Source organism: Podarcis melisellensis (assembly GCF_964234715.1).
Source record: "Podarcis melisellensis genome assembly, chromosome: 1".
In the NCBI taxonomy this organism is placed as follows: Eukaryota; Metazoa; Chordata; class Lepidosauria; order Squamata; family Lacertidae; genus Podarcis; species Podarcis melisellensis.
Window position 1 is genome coordinate 84,142,001 of NC_138528.1, and position 24,115 is coordinate 84,166,115.

Sequence of the window (24,115 nt, forward strand, 5' to 3'; positions counted from 1 at the left end):
CTCTGCCAGTTGACTTTGCAAAGTTCCATCTGTACACAGTGTCCTCCTTCCTGTATACTGCTGATAGTTGGGAGTAAAGTGTTTTGGTCCCACTTGGTGCTGAGCTCCTGCTGTCAAGAGCTCGCTGAGAACCATCCTTGCACCCATTCCTAGTTCTCCTTGGCTTGGTAAGTGAGGTGGGGAGGGTATTGCCTTAATCTGTGCAGCTGCCCTGCAATCAGTTGAAACCCAAAGCAAGGGCTGCTCTCTGATCCTAACCTCTCCTTGTTCCGGCAGGAAGGTGAACAAGTGCTACCGCGGCCGCTCATGCCCAATCGTCATCCACTGCAGGTAATGCCCTGGGAAGGCTGAGTCTAATAGGTTGTGGTGTTGCCGTGGAAACACCACCCCGCTGAGGTACAGAGAACAGTTCTTTCCAGAAGCACACAGCAAAGTGTGATGGATTTTGCCGGGCTGGGCGGGGGATTTGCCCATCAGAAGCATCTCATGTCATAGAACTAAATTGTACTGTCAGGTCAAAGGGTCCCCTTTTAAGGGAAACAGCAGAGTTGGATCACCTCTTTTGTTGTGTTGTTCTCAGCAGCAGTGCCAAACCTCTTATCTTTTTGCAGTGATGGCGCAGGAAGGACCGGGACGTATATCCTCATCGACATGGTTCTGAACCGAATGGCCAAAGGTGAGAAAGGGATGGGAGGGAAGGCAGGTCTTTTCCCTGCACACAACCTGGTCTTGGCCAAACCTCCAGGTGCACAAACTACTGCACAAAGACAGGCCCCTGCTGTCTGAAGGCCTCCAACCCACCATCTCCTCCCGTCTCTTCTGCATTTACCCCTGATTATCTTCAGATTCCACAGCCACCATTTTGTTCATGGGGGAATGGAGTTTCCCTCTTCACTGTTTCTTACCCCTTCACTCAATTCTGACTTTACCTCTCCTCCTGCCTGCTAGGTGTGAAGGAGATTGACATAGCAGCCACCCTGGAGCACGTGCGAGATCAGCGACCTGGCATGGTGCAGACAAAGGTATGTTGGGATGCTTGCTTTCAGGTAGCCAATGTGATGCTCTGCAGCCCCAGCCAGCATCATCAATGGTCAGGGATGATGGGAGCCGTAAGCCAACATCTGGCAGGCATCACCTGAGCTATCCCTGCCCTGTGCCCACTACTTGTGGGCAAAACCAGAAACACCTGCTGTGGGTGGACCCTGGTGGCATAACTTGGTTCCTGGAGGGCATGGAATAAGAGTGCATTGGGACCTTCTGGCAGTGACAGGGTGGAAGGAAGTGTAGGCCCCACCTGCACTATGCATTTAAAGTGGCATCACATCACTTCAAGCAGCCATGAACCCCCAAAGAATCCTGGGAGCTGTAGTTTTTTAAGGGTGCCGAGAATTGTTGGGAGACCACTGTTCCCCTCACAGAGCTGTAATTCTCAGAGTCCCCTTTGAAGAGGGATTGAATGTTCAACCACTTTGAGAATTATAGCTCTTTGAGGGGAATAGGGGGTCTTCTTTACAGCTCTCAGCACTCTTAACAAGCTACAGATCCCAGGATTCTGTGGAGGAAGTTGTGGTGGTTTAAAGTGGTCTGATGTGGCTTTGTATGTGTACTGCAGATGAGGCCTAAGTCAAGCAACCATTGTACTCTCTGTCCCTGCCTATGGGGGGGGGGGTTCAGACATGGTGCTTGGTAGCATACTAAAGGTCAGGGTTTTTTACCCAGGAGATTAGAGTGCCTAGGTTTGGAATGAGAAGGACTGAAGTAAAAGAAAAAAGGAAGGAACTAAGGACTTTTGGGTTACCAAACCCTAACCAGAGCAGGCCGACACTGTGTTCCTTCCTGGCCAAGCTTACAAAAGTGGGCAGAGTGAGGATGCTCAAGTCTACCTTTGTACAGTAGGATAGCTTCTCTCTCTACACACACACACACACACACACACACACACACACACACACATACCCCTCTACCTCTTTATTCTCCATCTGGGCAAGCAAGAAGCATTGTCAAAACAAGAACAGGCAAAAGCCCCTTCTGTCAAGCAGGGCCAGGTACATCCCCCCCCATTCCGTGTCCCTAAAGCTCTTTACACCTGCAGTGGTAGGAAAGTGAGGTCCAATCTGCAACTTCCCAAATCCCTGCCCATTGAGCATGCTGGCTAGGACTGAGGGGAGTGCAGCACCAGTTGCAGTGCCACACATTCCCCACCCCCTTCTGTTGAGAAGATGTTGCTGGACTCCAACTTCCAGCATCCAGGACTGGCAGTGGCTGATGGGAGTTGGAGTCCACAGGTTCCCCATCTTTGCTGCCTTTCCCCCCTAATTTTGAGGTGAAGGGGATTAAGAACATGATGTGGGGGCTGCAGACACCCAGACTGATTTTATGTATCCCCAGGACCAGTTTGAGTTTGCACTGACAGCCGTGGCGGAGGAGGTGAATGCCATCCTGAAGGCCCTGCCACAGTGATGCCCCACTCGGCGTACCCCAGCTTTGTGACTCCCCCCAACTCGATCCCTTTTGCCTCTGCTGTGCCGTGTCCTTGCCTGGGATGTTCTTCCTTCATAAAGTCTATTTCCATGTTATCGACCATGACTGAATTTAAGCTACGGGTGGTGGCCCCTCACCTGCCTGCCCCACCCCTCAGCCCCTAACCCTCCTCATACTGTGGGGTGCTACCCTGCCCATGTTCTTCTGGAACAGGGGTTGCCAGTGTTGTGCCCTCCACATGCTGCTGGGCAACTGCAATTCCCAGGAGGCCTAGCTGGCATTGCAAATAGCCAGTTTGTCATCTAGCAACTTCTGGAGGTTGACTGCCCTTGCTCTGGACGCAGCCCTTAGTTAGTGGGAAGTGGGTACTTTGACACACCTTGGAGGTTAGTCTGTGCCCTAATAATCATAGCTGGATGTGCCACAGAGCAATACAAGGGGCTCTGCGCTCAGACACTGTGTTAAGACACCTTTCAAGGCAAGTTTTGCAAGGAGCCTCCTTTGTGTGTCCGGCCTCCGTAGATGTGCCTGCTTCTACAAAGGCGAGAGGTGTAGACTTTGTGGGTGCATGTGGGCTCCTCTTCTATACAGAATGCTGCTTTGTCCCTGTGCCATAATTGGGGGTAATATCCACGACAAGGCACTGTAAGGGAAGTCTATCTAATTAAACCGTGTGGTCCTCATGCCCCTTCCATCTCTTCCTCCTCCAATCATCTCCTCACCCTCGATTTGGAGTAGCCCCCAAAGGGTCCCTAGGTCTATGATAGGTGAGAGTGGGGAAAGCGTAACAAGGCTTCTACCCCAATCGCTCCTTTCCCCTATGTCAGGCATGGCCAAACTTGGCCTCCAGCTGTTTTGGGACTACAACTCCCATCATCCCTAGCTAACAGGACCAGTAGTCAGGGATGATGGGAATTGTAGTCCAAAAACAACTGGAGGGCCAAGTTTGGCTATGCCTGCCCTACGTCTACTCCCCGTTACTTACAGCTTTTCCCTCCTTTTCCAAAAAAGGGGGCAGGGTGTCGCTCTGGGAGAGATGGACCTATGCCTGCTCCTCCCCACTACGTTGCCCCGTCCACTTTCTCTCTGTGATGTTATGTACACCAAGAGACATTTCTAGAGAATCTAATTTTGTATTTGATGTGAATAAAGTTTTTGTGTCGCGTTTGTGCAGCTGCAGCCCGGCCTACTCATGTTGTGTGTCATCCAGAAGGAGTGGGGGTGGGGCAGCGCTATTCGCGTTGTGGGCTGCAAAAGCTGCGGCCAAGTGTCCGAACGCATGCCAGGCACACAACCCGTTCACCGCCCTGAGCTGCTTCCTTGAAAGGGTAGCAATACAAAGGGGACTGCTTGCCTTCAGCTGCTCAGCCTGAACACGGGAGGCCTTAAGTCCATGGTAGAGCATTTGCATTGCATGAACAAGGTTCTAGATTCAATCCTCAGCATCTGGGGGCTGGCTTGAGTCAAGGCAGACAAGAGCCCCACCCCTAGGGGGCTCATTTATTTCCTTTCCTAGCTGGCACATGTCAGTATTTGTGAGTTGAAGTACTTGATACCAGCGATGAAATTCTGACACAGTATTCATTGCAAATAAATTTATTGACAATGTTTTCCACTCTATATACCAGGCCAGTGCTTTGAATTACAAAACAGATCAATCTCACTCCCGAGTCAAGAGATACACTGAGCAAGTTAACTCCAGCCCTGTTACCTTCTGGGAGAGGATTTCCTCCAAGGGATCAGAGAGAAAGAAAGGGGGGGGGGAGAGAGAGAGAGACAGCCCCAGCCCTCTCCTTCCTGGCATGAGAGGCCTATACTACACGCCCACTCTCTCTGCAAGGCCTGGTCTGGAAAAGTGACATCCCTGCCGCTCTGAGGGAAAATTTGGTTTATAGCCCTTTGGCCCTAGAGCAGCCTCCCCCACCCTTGGGTCTGCAGGTGGCTGCTGGGAGTCCAACCCCCATTGCTCCCCATATGTTGAGAAATGCTGCTGATGTTGAGAAAGGCTGAGAAATGTTGCTGTGGAGGTGAGGGGGGGGGAATCTTTGGCTCTCTAGGTGCTGCTGAACTACAGTAGTTCCCATCAGGGCCAGTGGCCAGGGCTGAGGAGAACTGTGGTCCAGCAATATCTGGAGGGCCAAAAGTTGCCCACAGCTGCTGTTGAGCACAAAGTCTTCTATGCTAAAACCGGAAGCCCTTCTCCCACAGCTTCTGTCGCAACACCTCCACACCTACCCACACCCAATCAGTCAGTCAACACTATAAACAGGAAGAGTGTTGTTGTGCTGCGGCCCAGAGAGTCCCTGCAGGAGCTAAAGAGGACCAGAAGGCCAACCTGCATCAGAAAGGCTTATCACTTCCTGTGCCCACCACAGTTCACACAGCACCGCCGTCTCCTTCATAACTTACTCATAAAATGGTCCAGCGAAAAAAGTCCATTGTGCTCCTTTAGCCACGGTCCTCTCTTGCAAGGGAACAGGGCACGGGTGAAAAGGGAGCTACAGGCAGCAGGGGGCTTGGGGATACCTCCGCTCAACCCCACCAATAGGTGCTGTTAATTCAGGAGCAGCAGCAGCATAGCTACAAGTACATTGTTGTTGTTTTAAAAAAAGATGGGCTGCGCCGAGCCCGACCCTTTTGAGCTACTGAGTGCTATAGGACACGCAGCAGAGAGAGAACTAGTGGGGAGGAAGTCACACACTCGGAACCTGCCCATCAATCGTTCCCCCAGGCAGGGCTCAGGGAGGGAACAGAAAGCGAAGTCCAGGCTTGAGTAGCCTTCTGGGAGCACAGAGTGCTAGAGAGGCAATTCTCCCATGGCTCTTCCAGACTCAGAACACACCTGGGGAAACAAGCAAGGAGACAGGACAGGAGGGAGGGGGGGGAGGAGGATGGAGAAAAACAGACACCGAGTGAATCAGACAGCAGTGAAAAGTGTTGTGACAGCAAGCAGAGCCTGGGCTGTGCACTACATCATTCCCCCCCACCCCCACCCCAGAGGTCAGGCTTCACCAAGCAGGAGTATGACTTGCAGTACTGAGAGGGAGTGGGGTGGAGGGGCTGGTGAGGGGCTCTAGCATCAAGGCATAGCTGCTGTGGACTCAGGATTAATGATAAGGTCAAGAAAGAGCCACTGCCCTTTAACAAATCAGGGGAGGAAAGGGTGCATCCGAGCATGCAAAATAAGGAACTGTAGCAAGTTGCTCTGCAGAACCATCACCTTCCCACCCATCCACGGTCCCCTGCCAGTTAAAGGGTTAAACATTACATGAAAATATTCATCCTGCAAAGGCTTGGTTGCAAATTGCTCATAAGGAAGGGAAAAGGGAACCAGAGGTATGAAGTCCTGGGGAGGGGGGGGGGGGAACAAGGGAATACATTTTTCCCAATGTACAAAATTGGGGGAACTTGGGGGTGCGGCAGGTGCACATGTACCTTCTATGAAATATTTGGAATGAGTGAAATTCTTTTTTAAGACCTGGTTTGTGTGGTTGGAAGATTTTTTAAATGTAAAATGACCTAGAGCTTCCGAGAATGACCATTCCTGTGGATACTGCAGTCATATGTAACACTCAGTTCCAGGAAACTTTTCTAGAGCAAGAGGCTGAAGGTGGGTGACTAAGCTGTGACCCTCCAAAACTTGCTGGACTCCAACTCTCATCAGCCTCACACCCAGGATGGTCAGGGGTGATGTGGCGTTGTGCTTCAGCAGCATCTGGAGGGCCACAGGTGAGCCCCTCCTGAGTGAGAGGCTGCTGCTTTTGTCTATGATAGGATCTAAGTAGGCACAGGGAGAACGTGGGTTAGACACAGTGTTGTTCAACTTTAGGGCCTTGGATGTTATTGAACTACAACTCCCATCATCCCCAGCCAGCTTAGCCAATGATCAGGCATGTTGTGAGTTGTAGTCCAACATCACCTTGGGCTCCAAAGCTGAAGAGCACTAGGTTCAAGCTGTGCTTATGGAGAAGTGGAGCCCCAGGTTGTACACAGAGGAGAGGCAAACTCACCTGTTTTTGTTATTTATAGGCAATCTTTCCTATAAAAGTAGCCCAGAGCAGATTAAATGTGTTCTCTTGGTAGCCTCACATACGGGCAATGTTCAACACCCAATTCTATATTAACCAGTGGAGCTCTTAGAGACCTTTACACAGAATAATAGAAATGTAGAGTTGGGAGGGACCACAAGGGTCATCTACTCCAACTCCCTGCAGTGCAGGACTCTTTTGCCCAACATGGGGCTCAAACCTATGAGCCTTCTGCTCTACAAACTGAGCTATGTGGTGCTTCTATAATGATGTGATGAATTAGGGAGAGCACTGCAACTGAGGCTTATGAATTGAAGCAGTTTCTAGGCCTCACTTGGCCACAGCCACACGCTGAAGCCATGTCCTCACCTTGCCAACTGAATTATGTGAATCCGCCCAAGAAACTCTCAGGTGCCCCTAGCTGATACAGCTGTGAGGGGATCTATCACCCTCCCTCAAACAGTACCCAGTGCAGGGATGTATCAGGGCAAGGAGTAATGAGGTAGCGTGGAATGTGCACACAAAGGCAAGAGAGATTTGGGGCAGATCAATTCCCACAATCAAAATCACTAGGGCTGTGCATATTCTGTACTGCCAAACTAGGAGTGGACAGCCCTTTGGGCCCCATCAGCCAGGTCTTTATCTCCTCACACCCCACAAGCCAACTTTGACCACCAGTCAATCATCTGAGGATTCCACTCACCTGTCAAAGTTGACCCATGGGGGTGGTCTGCTTTGCCAACATGTTCGCCTCAGGAAATAGACTGGCAAAGCAGCACCCAGCGGGACTGAAGAATTCTGAACAAAATTTATCCTCTCTCTCATCAGCTGATTGGGGGGAGGGAGTTGCATCCTGCTGCTTTGGCTGCACTTTGGCTGCATTGTGGGGAACTGACATGTGCAGCCAACACAAAACAAAACACCATCCCCTGCTCATCAGCTGATGTCAGCAGATTGATAGGAGCATGGTTTGGGGGGAAGTGGTCTAATGGGCCTGAGGTTCATGCATTCTGCTCCAAACCCAGAATAAAACACTGCAACCAACAAATCTAATATATGCTTAAACTGCACTTTCCTATCAACAAATATTTAAGCATTTTCAAAAATGCATTTTGCCCCCTGGCTCTACAAGCCAATTAATACCCCCTACCCTCCCAAAAAAAAAACCCAACCTCTGGAATTTTGGAATCCAGGAACAGGTGACAGAAAAGAAGAGATGAAGGAAAAGCACATGGAAGTGGCTGCATCTCAACAGCCAGAAACTCACTTTAAAAGATAGGCAGCCTTGTATGGCAAAATGCCAGGCTGTGTAGGAAATATACACAGCTCTGCTATTATTTTTTTTAAACCACCACCACCAACAGAACCACCCTGCAGATTTTTTGCCATTTCAACCAACTGGACAAAATGAACACTTGAGGGTTACCTGCAGAGAGGCAGCATGGAGGGGCATCAGACAGAGTATGCCTGTCCGTCAGGGTCTGTGGCATGGGAAGCACAGGAGGGAGGGATGGGCAGGTGAGGAGACAAGCAGTGGCGGCAGCGGCAGCAGCAACAACAGCAGAGAGAGAGAGAAAGGGCACCAACAAGTTACATTCCTACATCGAGCATCCACCGAAGCCTTATCCAGGGCCTGCCACCGGGGGTTACATTAGACACAAAAGGGATCAGGGAGAGAAAGAGGAGGGTGCAAAGGCCCTGGGAAGCAGGGGAGGGGGAAAGGAGGAGGTCACAGCTGCAGGGAGTGGTGCAAGACGCCAGCAAGCAGGGTTGAGAACCGCTGGTTTAGGGGCAGGCAAAAGCTGCAGGGGAAGATGGCATGCACTTGCAAACTACAGGGCAGGCAAGGGGAACCTCTGCGGCCATCCAGATGTTGCTCCCATCAGCTTCAGCCAAAAGTCAGGGATACTGGGAGTTGCGTTCCAGCACCATCTGGAGGAGCCACAGGTTCTCCACAGAGGTATAAACCTACATGCGTTATGTCTGACACATTCCTCAGTCCCCAGGAAGTTCCAAAAGCAGTAAGTGCCTTTCAACTACATTGTCATGACAGACACAACTAATGTAGCCTGGTCCGTGTTCAGACCTCCCTGCCCCCCTGTGGTACCTCCCCTCTCTTCCTCTGCACAGGAAATTGAGTGCTTAAGCGTTAGGGCCTAAGGCAGTTCCTACGTGTGTCTCCATGCCTAGGCTGCCCCCCCCAGGCTGAAAACGGGCAGCGCTGCCAAGTAAGTGGAAGAGAGCAGAGTCCTCTCTCAGAGCTGTGCCTTCTCTGACATCTCAGCCCATCAACAGGCCGCTCTGCTGCTAGCCACTGTAGGACGGCCACCACCTTCAGCGCAGGTTGAGTTCTCACTAGCCCATCACATATGGGGGTTGTTTCATTGCCCACCCCCTCTCCCCAGTAGCAGTGGTCAGGGGATAAAGGCACAGGATTTGGTACCGTTCATGGAGACGGGAGGGGATGTTAGTGCAGAAAAGGCACTCAGATCCAGAGCAAATTTAGAGGACTGCCCTCAACATAGGCCATCAAATTCTGTTATTTGGGAAGTAACAATAAATAATAATAATAATAATAATAATAATAATAATAATATATATATATATATATATATATATATATCAGCTCCCCCAAATTGCTGATACAAAACCCTGGGGTGGAAGCAATGCATTCACTTCCTTTAGTGCCCAGGGCAAGCAGTGGCAGCCAAGAGCACAGTCCCCTCCCACCCCCACCCCCCGTGGATCTATGCAGTACAGGAGAATGACAGGGACATACAGCCAAGCCATGCACTAGAGCAGCAAGGCAGACAGCACAGCCTGAACTTGCTGAAGGCACCAGGGCTTTGCTGTGCAGGAGCTGCCTGGGCCAATGCCTCTCCATGCCAAATTACACACACACAGAGCTAACAGAATTTGCTCCTGCCCTTTACTCAGTAGCAGCAGCAGAAGCAGCACCTCCTCTTCTGACCGGGTGGGCCTTCGGGCGATTCTGCCAGTGACGCATCACGGCAGCCGGTCCTGATGGAACAACCCCCCGCTCCTCCATTGGCCAGGGTCCCAAGCGCACCAACCAATGAAAGCCCCGTCTCAGGCCGGCTCAGAGGAGGCTGCACTGCGCATCTTTCTTCTTCTTAGGGGAGGAGTCTTTGCCTCTGCCCTTTCCCCGTCCGCTCCCTCCCACGGCCCCCGAGGGGGATTCAGAGGGGGGCTTGGACAGCCTGTCCACCTGGCTGTTCGTGGCGTGGCTCCCCTGTGGCAACTGCGCTTTTCCAGGGGGCTGCTTTTTTGAGGGGCTTCTCGCACCTGCTCTGTGCTGGCCCTTGGCCTCCATTTCAGACAGGCTGTAGGCCATCGCCAGCTGCAGGTCCTCATCGTCCTCGTCGCTGTCGGTGTACAAGATCACAGGGGACGAACTGGGGGAGGGGCGCTTGGGGGGCGGGTGCTGCGGCGCCGGCGAGGAAGGCGCTGGCTTGCGGCTTTGCACAGCTTGCTGGTCCCGCCGGCTCAGCTCCAGGCCGAGGGCCAAGTCGTCTGGAACACCTGAAAGGGAAGGGGTTGAGCCAACAATGGTCTAAAGAAGGCACCCCAAGTATACTTCCCCCCTCCTGTCATTGCTATGGCCTGGCCCAGAAAGGCCAAGCACCCTAGATGTGGGGTCCCCAACATGGTGCCGGCTGACACAACAACATCCTCAGATACCTCCTTGGGACCTAACAAGAGGCCTGCCATTTCCAAACAATATTTTTAATTGACTTGTGCGGGGGGGGGGGGGCATGCAGCTATTATGCTCGAGTACTGCCAGTTGTTGTGGTGCTCACAACGGTTTTTGAGATTTCCAAAACCACCCAAAATGGTTGAGGATTCCTGCCCCAGGTCTGAAAAAGTTGAAGGTGACTACCCTAGGCTGCTTCCCTTCTCCAATATATGCACCACACTTTGTGGGTAATGGATGTCTTAAGGCCCAGGTGAAAACTTTCCTAGCTCTCCCACTGCTCTCTTCCGTTCCTCAGCCACCAGCCTGGCATATGCTATTATCACATTCATCTCTTCTTTTACCTTTCTAAGCCGTTCCACCACAAGTCTGAAAAGCCCCCCTCCTTCCTTCTGCCTGTGTTTCTGAAAGAGGCCAGGAGTGCTGGGGAGATCCTTCCAACCCCCAAATGTCTCAGACGTTGGCACACAGGCATCCTACCACTTGGTGGGAGGGCACATTTTTCACAAAGCTTTTTACATGTTGTAGATTAAATGTCAGAGGCACTCCATGGGGATGAGGGTCTATTACTTTCTCCGTCTCACAGGAGACAGGTTGAGATCACACAGAAGGCAGCAGGCATCCAGAGAAGCTCACATTTCTGCTCTCAGCTGGAGAGAGCTGTGCACGGCTGACTATGGAGAAAAGAAACTCGGGATACCTCTCCCCTTTTAGTCCCTCACCATTAATTTGGATGGATTTCAGCTCCCCATTTTCTTCCACTTCCACCCTCTCCTGCCCATTTTCGACGATCCTGGAGAACAGGGGGGAAGGGGAGGGGATAGAAAAATGAAATGACTTTGTGAAGAACACATAAAACCATGCAAAACCTTCCCCCAGCAATGTTGAACTGGAGAAAACATTAAGTCGCATGGCTACAAACATATCTATTGTTTAGCCTTTGCTTACATTTTGGGTGCATGATTAATCCCATAATAGCAACCACAGTTCTCTTACTACCATACCTGTAATTATGCACCTGCTCGCCTTCATTATATTTTTCAAAGACAAACACCAAAAATTTATTTGAAGCTGCTCTTAAAATTTATTTTTGAAGAAGAGAGACCAATAAATATATTTTGTTCTACAGATGAGGGTTTTTGCACAAAAGCATCAACTTAGAATCTCATTTTTTTAATGTATTTGTCTTTCGTATTTTTTATGAGGCCAGCCTCATTCCACTAGTTTTGAGGTTTGGGGTGTAGAAAGGTCAGCATCAATTCACAAATTTGACTTCTCCTGTACACTTTAACCTTTTCAGTTATGCTGTGGGGCAGTGGGGGGGGGGGAGAGAGAGAGAGGTGTTACCCTGTACAATCCACCGCAAACACATGATCACCAGAGGGACTGCAGTTTATAAAAGTTACAAGGCTACAAGGCAAGTAAACCTCTAACTCTCTGGGACAGCAACATGTGAGCAAGCTGCTAAAAGGTCTAAAATACCAGGGGCCATGGGATTTCCCCAACTTGCTGCTGATAAGATGACCAGTAACAAGAAAGAGCTAATGTGTGTGTGTGCGCTCTCTCTCTCTCTCTCTCTCTCTCTCTCTCTCTCTCTCTCTCTCACACACACACACACACACACACACAAACAAACACACACACACGTAACTAAGGAATGCATCCCCAATCTGGTACAGATTGTGTGCCTTTCCCCTCCTTTCACTTAGATGGACCAGTGACCTGAGTAAATATAAAACTTCTAGATATCCTTTGCCTCATACAGATACAAGATAGCAGAAATGAGAAGGGGACGAGGGCCAGGGAGAACAGAAAGAATGGGCTCGGTCGTTCCCCAAGAGGGCCCAAAATCTGCGTGACAAAGCCAGAAGACAGGAGGCAAATGGATTAAAACGTCCTCCTAAGCTTACCTCTTGGTAGTGATCCGCTTGCCATTGATGAATCTGGTGGAGGTGGAGACAGAGCGGAAGCCCATTCCTGCATTCATAGCAGGACCCAGCCCTGGGGAGAAGAAGTCTGAAAGAGAGAGTGCGCCAGAATAACCGAGAAGGAAGGGTGCAGCTGTCACCAAGGCCAGGGGAGATGAACCAGCAAAGGAAAAGAGATACCAGGCAGGAAAACTTTCCTTTGAGCTTCCAAGGAGGGGCAAATAGGAGAAAAAATGTGGCCTTGCAAAAGTGGACACCAGGTCACAGTGTGCAAAGCACACAGTCCAAGGGAGAAGTCAACCCTACAGCAAGGGTCCAAGTGCAGTTGGAACCAGGGTGGGGAACTGGAGGCCACAGCGAGGAGCAGGTGGGCAGGCAAGTCCTTCCAGCTGTTCCTTCCTTACCTGGCGATGCTGCAAAGGGAGAGAAAAATGGCCCTGCCCCAGGGTGGCGTGGTCCAGGTCGAAGGTCTGCAAATGGATCATCTGGAGAGAGGTCAGAAAAGAGATCGTCAACCACTACATTCCTCTGCAGGGAGACTCCTACTCAAAAGCATGCAGATCCATCCCCTTTGTTTTCTGGCCTATTATCTGCCCGCAGTTCTGATTCATGCATCTTGCACCACATTGCTGCTGCTTCCTTCCACACAAAGGTTTTATTGCCTTGTCAGAGCCTCCCTGAGCTGCAAGAAACCACCCAGTGCCAGGAGTAGGTGTGGACAGCCACTGAGCTGATCCAATTGCATCACACAGAGGGGAGCATTTCCCTTCCCTAACACAGAAGTTCTGGGTAAGAACGAGGTCTGTACTAAAGCCAGTGCCAACATTTGGCCCATCTCTAACTAGGAGGGATCTGGTTTCCCAGAAAGGATCTGGTTTCTTGTAATCTGGAAATGATCCAAAAAGGAGGGACTGTTCACTGTCTAAGACCCCCTCCTCTCCATTTACTCTCCTCAGCTGCATAAGGAGTTCTAGAGAATGTTCTGGTGTGGCTTTAAGGCTGTGGGTCTTCCAGATGCTGTTGGACTCCAACTCCCATCAGCACCAGGCACCATGTCCAATGGTGAGGGAAGAATGATGGGAATTGCAGCCCAGAAATGCCAAGAGGACAACAGGGTTACATTGTCAAAGCTAAGTGGGTCTCAGCCTCATGAATCTTGGATGGGAGACTGCACTGCTTAATCACTCTGAGCTTCCTCACAAAGGAACTTAGATGCAAGTAGAATAAAGTAGCATGTTCACACAAGAAAACACCAACAGACCTGGCATAACCCAAACCACAACAGTAGCATGTAGGTCATAGAATTTCCTGCAGGATTGGGGCAGGGTGGAGCAGGGAATGAGTGACAAAACCCTACTGCACTCTCCACAGAAGTGCCCTATATGGTAAAATCCCCTTGCAAAACAAATGAGGATCAAACCCAATGCACACCAAAAAAGTCAGCAAACGGATCGTGCCCTCCAAAGAAATCCCGGAAGACGTCGTGGGCACTGCGGAAAGTGAAGGTGAATTCGGGTCCTGGGTGTGGTCTTGACCCGGAGGGCCCACCTGTGGAGGAAGCAGAGACCAAATGTGAACCTTTATTTTCCTCAAACCAAGACACTGGCTTACTGTTTACCAAGGTTACGGCTGTGGCACCCTGGAGCGCCTTGAATGATGGTCAGGGGTGCCATGAGCAATGTTGGTTTCTGTCCCTCTTTTCTTCTTTCCCTCCTCCGATGCCCTCTTGTGTCTCTGCCTCCCAAAGGATTGCACAGCTGTTCGTTGCAGCAGCCCTGGTGACAAGCTCCCAAGGCGAATGGTGCCTCTGGGGCTGGCCAGGGGGTGCTTCCCAGGCCCCTGTGGGACAGTGTGAGAAGGCACCTCTCTTTGGGGCACGAGCAGCAGCTGTGGATGCCCAGAGGGCTCCCAAAGAGAAGGGAGAGGAGGGAACACTCCACAAGGGAGGGTGTTTGAAAAGGGGTGAGAAGCTGTCAGTTCTGCAGGCAAGGGGTGACATAACTGGGCTCCTGAGCCCCACAGGGGTGCCGCAGAAAGCATGTAGCTGGTCAAAGGAGCCGTGGACTCAGAACGGTTGAAAACCTCTGGCTTAGGGGTACTGGATAACTAAAATCATTTACATGCAAGGCCCAGCAAAACTGCAGCCTGCTAGCCAGTCATGCCTTGTTATGTCTGCAGCCCCTGGAAACAGTTTAATCAAGCACTGATTCATGGGTCAAAAGCCACAAAAGGGCTACAGAGCTAGACAAACCCATTTTACAGAACAGAAAAACAAAACTGTTAAGAATAACAAAAAATGGCTGTTTGGGCCGTGAAAGGCCTAACTGCGCCACAGCTGCTTTGGTTTGGAACTGACAAGGCAGCCAAGACCTTAGTAATATTCTGCTCCCAAAGAAGTTACCCAACTCTGCAAATTTCTCCCAGGAAATTGCTCCCTGTGAAAGTTGCTCAAGCACACTACTATGATAACAGCTAAAGTAGCTAATGCAGAAGGCCTGTGTGTTTCTGAGCTGCACATAAGCTATCTGTTGCCGTCTTTGTTCTCGCCCTCTTGGCAATGCAGAAATCTGCTTTGAACCTGATCCTGGTTTTTGATGATATTTGTCTGGATAACCCAGATCTTGACCAAGCTCCTTACCTTGACCCATGAGCCCATCTTTGCCATATCGGTCATAGACTTCACGCTTGCTCTCTGAAATCAGAAAGCACCTGGGTTAGATAGCTGCCCACAAAAAAGAGGTAAGGTCAAGCAGACGTATCTACCATTGACTTAGTTGGGACACAGCTGCCCCCCCCCACACACACATGGACTGCGGGGCAGGGAATGTTACTGAGTCCTTGCCTTGTCTACCCAAAGCTAGTCCTGCCTGGGTTAATAATTAGTAGTAATTTGCATAGCATGCTCAGAAAACATTGCATTATTTCAGAAAAACTTGCAACAACTGTGAAAAGTCAGCCAGCAAAATTGGAATCATACTACAGCTAGGGGTTGAGATAGAGAACAGTTAATGAAATACACCTTCCATTTGGTCTAGCTTAGAAGGCTCTCATTTCAAAGGAAGCCCAATCTTCCTCAAGTAGCCTGTCCTAATGGCCAATTGTCCCACAAGGCTTAGGTGGGTGCTCTCAACTTTACCTCTCGGCTTCTAGTTCCACTATTACAGGGATGGGAAACCTTTTTGGCTCCAGAGGGCAGACCCTGGAGGAAGTTTGGCCACATGGCCCAATTTGACAGGTGGGCAGAACAACTGGCCAGCCAATCACATGACATAATGATGGCATCACATGTCTGACAGGAGGGTGGGGCTAACACCTGTCAAAATTCTTCCCAGAGCTTTGGGAAAGTCATTCCACACTTCCCCTTTAAACACAATGTGGGAGGTTTAAAAGAGGAATCGTAGAATTGAGGTGTTGGAAGGGACACCGAGGGTCATCTAGTCCAACCCCCTGCAATGCAGGAATCTCAGCTGAAGCATCCATGACAGATGGCCATCCAACCTCTGCTTAAAAACCTCCAAGGATACAGGAACATGAAGAGACATGCAACGCACCCTTCGAAGCAGCCTCTACCCACTTATTTAAAGGCGTCTCCAAAGGGCACTTTTCCTACGTGCTTTTATATGCCTTCGCTTGCTAGTGCTGTGCCTCTGCTTGAAAAACATGCCTCTTTTTCTCGCTTCTCTGCTTCGTTTTATTTTGGTGAATAAAAATGGGGGCTGGGGAGAGGGAGGAACCTCCCACTAGCCCCAGCCAGTATGGCCAAAGGTCTGGGCTTACAGGAGCTGTTGCCCAGCCATATCTTGATGGCCACAGGTCCCACATCTGCACTTTAACCCTGTGAATAAAACTCTTTTCCCTTACAAGGATCAGGAAATCTCCTCAGTCTCCAGAAACACCCCACAACCAGGGCCAAGACCCTACATGAACCGAAACAGCCTGAGGGAAAGAAAGGGGGAGGAGAGAGTCGATGCTTACTGTCTGATAGCACTTCGTAGGCTTCTGCTATCTCCTTGAACTTCTGTTCAGCATGTTCCTTGTTATCTGGGTTTTTATCCGGATGCCACTGCAAGGCTTTCTTCCTGTACCTGTTTGACAACAAGACAACCATGATAGCTTGGTTGGTGTATATTCTTACAGTATAGGCCCTGTCAAGAACCAAGTCCACAGACAACTTTTCTCTCTCCCCCCCCCAGTCACATACTGGCCTACGCATTCACCCCCTTGTAGTTAGCAGCAACCCTACACCCCCCCTTTCTGCTTATGTGGACATTCTGCTTCTGTGGGAAGGGAGTTTCAACACATGGGACTAAATGATCCTTGTTTGCTTCCAGGTGAAACTAGACTTCTCTCTCTTCCCACAGGACCTGATAGCAGCTGATGGCCACAGCAGATGAAGCTCCAGCTCAACCAAGAGTGGTCATCGGTCATTGTTCTGCCATCTGTCCTCCAGGAGGAGGCACTTCACTCCCACAGTAGCACAAAACCCACAAAATTAAAACTGAAAGCCAATTTACCGTTCCTTGGCTTTTCAAAGGCAAGTAGATTGCTGCACTTCCAAAACAGGATCCACAGAGTTTCTTTCACACAGGAAGAGCAGACAACAAGCCTGGAGATTTGCTCACCTGATAATTTGCTTCATGGGAGGCTGAGGAACAAGGGTTTCTACAATACCTCTCTCCTGTTACAGGTGTCCTGCTACCTTAGGGCAGCTCCAGCCTGCGCTAACACAAGGAGCAGAGTGGAGGCATTCCCCTAAGGGGAAATTTTTGGGCCAAAAGGCTCTTGGATCCTACAGCTCTCATTATACTGCAGTGCCACAAAGATCTCCTGGCACAGCACTAAGTGTTGACACATTCTCCCTCTGTTCGTTCTTGTGCAACCCAAGTTGTCCACCTCTGGAGTGCAGACCTCCCTGCGCCCCTTCCAAAAACAAAAGCAGCCCTACAAACAGCCCATCCCTCTCCCATTCAATTATCTTTCTGTAAGGTGGGTTAAAAACAATAATTTTGCATGAAAAAGGCTATTCTGGTTTTTTTTAAGTTTTACTTCTAGTAGATTTCTCATTTAAAAATCAAATAATATCTGAATCTTCACACAAACTGCACAAGCAAAGGTTTTGGATCAGCCTCCTTGAATCAATATCCAAGGCACTATTTAATAGCACATCAACACGCTTTAACGGATATGGCAACCAATCAGCATGTGCTTTGGTTTTTGGAAAATATACAAAATGTAGTTTGGAAACTGAATTTAAATACTTATGTTGATCTGTTCTCTTGGCAATCTAAAGCCTCCTTTTTATATGCTATAGTATTCCTGCAGGCAGAAAGTTTGTGAACGTTAATTAGGCAGTGGAAGGAAATCAGACAAACATAATATAAGTCAGCCCTCAATTGAGGAGTCGCAAGAAAAGTGAATTTTCAGTATTTGGCAACTAAGTACCTGCATAACAGCCCCAAGAGCTAGAACAGATACTCAGATCAAGTACATTAGACCTGAAACTAGTAGCTACCAGGTTCTCCACAGGAAAACTAGGAGCTCGAGTGGAACCAAAAGATGGAAGCAGAAAGGAAAAAACCCAAAGCACTGGGAAAATGCAGTGTCCAAGGCTAATCAGAGTCCAAGGCAAAGTTGGCAATAAAACTTACGGCCACAAAACCACCCTGTGTCCCCTAACACTGGGAAACACAGTGTTCTGGGTGCTCATTATTCTTGTCACAAACTTAAACAGGCTGCCCTCCACTAAACTGTGGCCAGGTACACTATGCCACCACTTCCACATCTCACAGTCACACTCATAACCACCACACCAGGACTAGCAGTCAGTAGCCTTAGTCAGAAATGGAGAGAATGCAACTTACGCCTTTTTGATGTCATCCGGTGAGGCGCCATGGGGCACCCCCAGCACTTCATAGTAATCCACCATGGTGCCCAAATGTGCTATGCTGCAAACCTAGAGTAAGAGGGAAAGGTTAGTATAGAACACCTCTGTTGGGCATTACCCAAGCTAACACCATCCAAATTAAAATAGCCCTCCCACCCACCCTTTATCGCCAGTCAGAAACAACAATGGAATGGTTGTGTCAAGAGTCTTGTAATAACACATGAAAAGGGTTCACGGATACAACCAGACCAGGATCTTTACCGTTCCTGAGTCCATAAAACAACTGGTACAACTGCAGCAGGGAAGGCAAGAGGCAACACTATGAAGGCGTCAGGCACCCTGAGGAAGTTGCTGGGAGATGCCTCCCCACTCCTAAGTGCCCAACACCACCTCTCTATCGTATGCGCATCTTTGCTCCTAATCATGTTGTTGCAAAGTCCCGTTTCTGGTACTTTGTCTCTCAGCTGAAGAAGACGAAGCAATCTTCTGGGGAAATTGTGTATTGTGGACAGGTTTTTGAGAAGTCTCCATTGAAGGTAAAAAATTTCGGTATCTGGCTGCGCTATGATTCTCGTAGTGGAACTCATAACATGTACAGGGAATACAGGGATTTGACAACTGCTGGAGCTGTTACACAGTGCTGTCACAATGGGAGCCCGTCCTAGAGCTCGTGCTCACTCAATTCAAATCATGAAGGTTGAAGAGATCACTGCTAGCAAGTGCCGCAGACCAGCTGTCAAGCAGTTGCATGATTCCAAAATCAAGTTCCCTCTGCCCCATAGAGTTCTGCATCATCAACATAAGCCACGCTTCACCACCAAGAGACCAAACACGTTCTTCTAAATGCAGACTTGGTTCATTTGCTCTGAGTTTCAATAAAGTTATTTTTGAGAGGAAAAAGAACCTGCAGCAGGGAAGGGTGCACAACTCTAATGTGAGAAAAACAGAATCCATCAGGCGTAGCCAACCAAGGATTGGCCATTAAGCTGCTCTGGCAAAATCAGGTATGTCTGGAAAAGGGACTCCTGTGAGCTGCCAGAAAACACCACATCCCAACAGTGTCCTCCTCCTTTCCAAGCTGCTTCACACACAATGGACATTAGTTGATTCACAGCTATTTGGATCATGTCTAACCGTGATGTTGCCAATGCCACGAGAACCATACTTTCTTCTCCTACACACACCTTGATTATACACACCATAAGAAATCAGTGCTTATAAACCCCCCAAAAAAACAAACAAATAAACCACCCAAGCCTTGACAAATGATAAAAAGCAACAGGTGTGGCGTTCACACATTCTAAGGAAAATAGTAAGGGACGTGAAAGATCCACACATGCGCTTGCTATGTTTGCACTGTAAATAAATGTCCCGTCATTTAAAAAGAAGGAAGAGGGATCTAAAAAGTGCATAGATAGAGATGTGAACATCCAGGGAGGGTGGGAATGCCTTCTCATATATATCTCTCTTTGACACTGGGGTGTGGACAGGGAAGCTCCTATGCAATAGTTTCATTTTTTGAATGAGTGAAATGCTTAAGCTTCTACCCACTCAAAACACGTATTGCAAAGATTTCTATGTAGGACAATCTACATCATTAGAGAACGAAGTGTATGCTTTGGATGTATAAACACTCAGATACAAGCTGCATTTCCACACCTAGAGGGTGCTGTCAACTTTTATGAAAGGGCCTTCCCTGCTGGTGAATTGCTGCTAATCTTTTGGTGACATCTGATCTAGTTTGGAGAAACTAGAAGCAACTAGCCTATGTGTACTGTCCTTTTGACCTGGTCCCAGTCTTCTAACTGTGCCACAGACTTCCAGCTACAGATATAACAGTGCAAACCTTTGCATATCTACTCAGACATAAGTACCATTGTTTAAAGAGACTTACTTCCAGGTAAATGCATACAGGAATCCAGCCTGAAGCTGCAATCCTAAGTGTGGGAATAAACTAGACTGAACTAGAGAAGGCATTACGAAATATGCATAAGATTCCTCTGTACATTTCATAAATATGTCAAATAGTGAAATTTTGTATGCAAAGTTATTAAATCATGTATTTTATGTTGCAAAAGCAGTGAAACACATTTCAGCTTGAGAAGGTATTGCATATTTTCCCTGAAAGTGGAAGTAAAAACTAGATTGTCTGGAAGACTTATTCTCATACCAAATGCCTCTCTTTATCTTTCTCATTTACAACAAAAACTGTAAGAGAAGCTTAATGGTCACAAAGGAAACTGCTCTTTGTGGCATAGAGTAGCAACCTGGGTAGTTTGAAATGCAGTGCGAACTCAGAAGTCAGTCCCACTGGGTTCAATAAGGGTTACTTCTTAGTAAGTTTATTTAGGGTTGTAGCTGCAATTATTTTTATCATCTTACTAGATTAGGGGTGGTATTCAACCAGGGCATCCTGTCAGCACCATGATTTCTGCTTGGGCAAGAGGACTCTTCCTGCCCTGTGTCCTCTTTTAATCTGCTCCAGAGCATTGAGGGAACCCCTGAAAGAGATTTAGAGGGCATGTGGGGGCAGGGAGAAGACGGGGGAGATCTGCTAAGCAAAGAGAAATCCTTGCACTTTCAGAATGAGCGATGTAGCACTAAGATGACTTCCACTCAAAGCTCTGAACAGCTTTAGATGTGCATACAGCTAGCTTTTTTCCCAGCCCATGAAGTGCTTCATAAGGATTTATTTATTTTTTTAAAATAAAATAGCTCAAATAACCAGAACACACATTATGGGCTGTATTCAGCAGTGCCCAGTTAAGAGATTACAACTGCAATCCTATGCACAACTTCCCTGGGAGTAATCCCTGCCTGACATAGTGGCAGTTCTGAGAAACAGGTTTAAGATTGCTCTTTGAATATGCAATCCTACGCATGCCTGTTAAGCACTGAGTTCAGTGGAAGTTGTTGTTGTTGTGGTTTAGTCGTTTAGTTGTGTCCGACTCTTCGTGACCCCATGGACCAGAGCATGCCAGGCACTCCTGTCTTCCACTGCCTCCCGCAGTTTGGTCAAACTCATGTTCGTAGCTTCAAGGACACTGTCCAACCATCTCGTCCTCTGTTGTCCCCTTCTCCTTGTGCCCTCCATCTTTCCCAACATCAAGGTCTTTTCCAGGGAGTCTTCTCTTCTCATGAGGTGGCCAAAGTATTGGAGCCTCAGCTTCATGATCTGTCCTTCCAGTGAGCACTCAGGGCAGATTTCCTTAAGAATGGATAGGTTTGATCTTCTTGCAGTCCATGGGACTCTCAAGAGTCTCCTCCAGCACCATAATTCAAAAGCATCAATTCTTTGGTGATCAGCCTTCTTTATGGTCCAGCTCTCACTTCCATACATCACTACTGGGAAAACCATAGCTTTAACTATACAGACCTTTGTTGGCAAGGTGATGCAAGAGCAAACTTGAAGAGGGGTATTCGACGGGCAAAACTGGATTATAGGCAGAGGATTGAGGATAATTTAAGGAGCAACAACACAAGACAGATGTGGCAGGGGATTCAGCATATTACCAACTACAAACCTAACCTTGGTGCTGTCAACGGTGACCCTTTGCTGGCGGAGGAGCTTAACCTCTTCTTTGCTCGCTTCGAGAAGGAGCCACCTGAGACGCCGGTATTACAGCCATCAGCCCATAGGGGCCCCTCATTCACTGTAGAGGAGCATGAGGTGAGACAGGTATTGAGGATGGTGAATCCGAGGAAGGCTGCTGGACCTGATGGCATCACTGGAAAGGTGTTGAAGGGCTGTGCGGATCAGCTGGCGAGGGTCTTTACTAAGATCTTCAACAAGTCCTTACACCAGTCTATTGTCCCACCCTGCCTGAAGTCGTCAACTATTGTTCCTCTGCCTAAAAAATCCACAATCAGTAGTTTGAATGACTACAGACCAGTTGCACTGACTCCAATCATCATGAAGTGTTTTGAGAAACTGGTGCGCCGTCACATTATTTCCTGTCTTCCATCAACTTTTGACAACTACCAGTTTGCATACAGGGCAAATAGATCCACAGAAGACGCTATCACCACCACTCTCCATGCTGCTCTGTCCCATCTGGAGCAGCCGGGGAGTTATGTGAGGCTGCTGTTTGTGGATTTTAGCTCTGCTTTTAACACTATCCTCCCCCATAGACTGGTGTCCAAGCTAGAGGCGATTGGACTCTCCAACTCCACCTGTCTCTGGGTTTTGGATTTTTTGTCAGAACGTTCTCAGAGGGTTAGAGTAGGGTCACATATGTCCACAGCCCTTAGCCTTAACACCGGCTCACCACAGGGTTGTGTGTTGAGTCCCCTGCTCTATACTCTCTATACGTATGACTGTACAGCCATCTATTCCAGCAACAAAATCATCAAGTTTGCTGATGACACTACGGTGGTGGGGCTCATTTCAGGAGGGGATGAGTCCGCCTATCGGGACGAGGTGGAGCGGCTCTGTGTTTGGTGTGGAGAGAACAATCTGGCTCTTAATACGGCTAAGACCAAGGAATTGGTGGTGGATTACAGGAAAAAAAGGCGGACATTCAGCCCTTGTATATCAACGGGGAACGGGTGGAGAGGGTGGCGGAATTCAGGTTTTTGGGAGTGACTATCGATCAGGGCATGACTTGGAGCGCAAATACCACTGCTCTGGTGAAGAAGGCCCAGCAGAGAATTTATTTCCTCAGACTTTTAAAGAAGAACAATCTGAGTGAGAGACTGCTGGTGTCCTTCTACCGAGGCTCCATAGAGAGCATTCTCACATACTGTATTTGTGCTTGGTTCTCCAGTTGTACAGCTAGGGAGAGGAAGGTGCTCCAGAAGGTCATAACCACAGCCCAAAGGATTATTGGTCATCCTCTCCCATCTTTGGAAGAACTGTACGGTTCCCGTTGTCTTAGGAAAGCAAACAACATCCTGCAGGATTCATCTCACCCGGGATACAGTCTGTTTGCACTACTGCCTTCTGGCAGGAGATATAGAAACATCAAGTCAAGGACAAATAGACTGAAAAATAGTTTCTATCCAAGAGCTGTGGCCTTTTTGAATGCTGTAACTCGATAGCGTGACCTGGGAGTTTGATGGGTGTGGGTGTGGGTGTGGCTGGAATGTGGTTTGTTTGGTTGTTGTTGTTGTTTTGCTTTTGTTGTTTTTAAGGGATGGCATCCAATTTCGTTGCACTTGTGCAATGTTGCACTTGTGTAATGACAATAAAGAATCTATCTATCTATCTATCTATCTATGTCTCTGTTTTTTAAGATGCTGTCCAGGTTTGTCATTGCTTTTCTCCCAAGAAGCAGGCGTCTTTTAATTTACTCCAAAATAAATGGATTGCAGCTGCAATCTTATATATATGCTCACATGAGAGTACCACGGAAGATTTTACTTCCATGGAAACATGCACAGGCTTATGCTGCAAGTGTGTATCTTATGAAACTATCTGCGGAAAACTCTTCATAAGTCCAAAAATGGGGCAAAGCCACCACAAGGATAAATCAGGCAGGTCCCAATCTCATGCATCTTCCTATCACTATCTGCCTGGATCTGAGCAGTATGGGGTGCCACCTCTACTCTGTGCTTATCACAGTGTCCCAGGTGCTGCTAACAGGGACTGATGGCCTTAGGAAGGGGCAGAGAATAACATGGGAGGTACAAGCCTCCTGTTCTCTGACTAAAGAAGCCTGACTTCAGCAGACACGGTCCACACATTTCCCAGCTTGGATCTATAATTGCCATGACCTGGTGCTGCTGCTTTTGAAACAACTACTCTGCATAAACACTAGTTAGAAGGGTGACACTCCCTCTCACTGAAAAGTCTCTTCTTCCAGGTTGGATAGACGGAAAGACACCTGGTTATCAGGAATCACCTTAGGATGCTTATTGCTAAACCCATTCACGCATGCAAGTAGAATAGGGTGGTGCTTGAAAGAAAGCTTCTGAATGGCCCCTGCTTGGTTGCATCAGGATTTAAGGGAAGCTGTTCCAATTCCAAAACTCCTCCTACAAAACTTCAAGTGCATAGCACTCCTGGCCCAAGCCTCCTGAAGCCCAGACAGGTTTAGCAGCCCATGCTACTAAACTGTCTGCTGGCTGGAGCCTTAGG

The 24,115-nt window shown here is 48.6% G+C and overlaps 2 protein-coding genes, 1 long non-coding RNA gene and 1 pseudogene across 6 annotated transcripts in view; 3 read left to right on the forward strand and 1 right to left on the reverse strand.

The window, feature by feature from the left end:
* The window catches only part of PTPRN (protein tyrosine phosphatase receptor type N), a 32,684-nt gene extending 29,024 nt beyond the window's left edge, over positions 1–3,660 (forward strand). For all 3 annotated transcript variants that reach the window (XM_081883980.1, XM_081883982.1, XM_081883981.1), the window contains 4 exons: positions 277–330; positions 612–676; positions 949–1,022; positions 2,389–3,660. In XM_081883980.1, the coding sequence (XP_081740106.1) occupies positions 277–330; positions 612–676; positions 949–1,022; positions 2,389–2,460 (265 nt within the window). In that variant the 3' untranslated portion in view covers positions 2,461–3,660. The remainder of the gene's footprint in view (positions 1–276; positions 331–611; positions 677–948; positions 1,023–2,388) is intronic.
* A 401-nt stretch (positions 3,661–4,061) lies between these two features.
* LOC309356791 (uncharacterized protein) overlaps positions 4,062–24,115 on the reverse strand; it is a 36,408-nt gene continuing 16,354 nt past the window's right edge. The window contains exons 13-22 of the mRNA XM_081888545.1: positions 18,014–18,105; positions 16,128–16,237; positions 14,791–14,844; positions 13,584–13,700; positions 12,557–12,637; positions 12,135–12,240; positions 10,947–11,017; positions 9,816–10,052; positions 7,936–7,990; positions 4,062–5,323 (exon numbers count right to left, since the gene is read on the reverse strand). Coding sequence (XP_081744671.1) covers positions 7,962–7,990; positions 9,816–10,052; positions 10,947–11,017; positions 12,135–12,240; positions 12,557–12,637; positions 13,584–13,700; positions 14,791–14,844; positions 16,128–16,237; positions 18,014–18,105 — 897 coding nt within the window. The 3' untranslated portion in view covers positions 4,062–5,323; positions 7,936–7,961. The remainder of the gene's footprint in view (positions 5,324–7,935; positions 7,991–9,815; positions 10,053–10,946; positions 11,018–12,134; positions 12,241–12,556; positions 12,638–13,583; positions 13,701–14,790; positions 14,845–16,127; positions 16,238–18,013; positions 18,106–24,115) is intronic.
* On the forward strand, positions 7,997–9,076 carry LOC309354306. The gene is made up of 2 exons (XR_014162194.1): positions 7,997–8,884; positions 8,918–9,076. It is a non-coding gene; the product is annotated as an uncharacterized lncRNA (long non-coding RNA).
* Positions 18,213–18,927, forward strand: LOC309354278 (large ribosomal subunit protein eL20 pseudogene; annotated as a pseudogene). The gene has a single exon. The product of its transcript is annotated as a large ribosomal subunit protein eL20 pseudogene (transcript).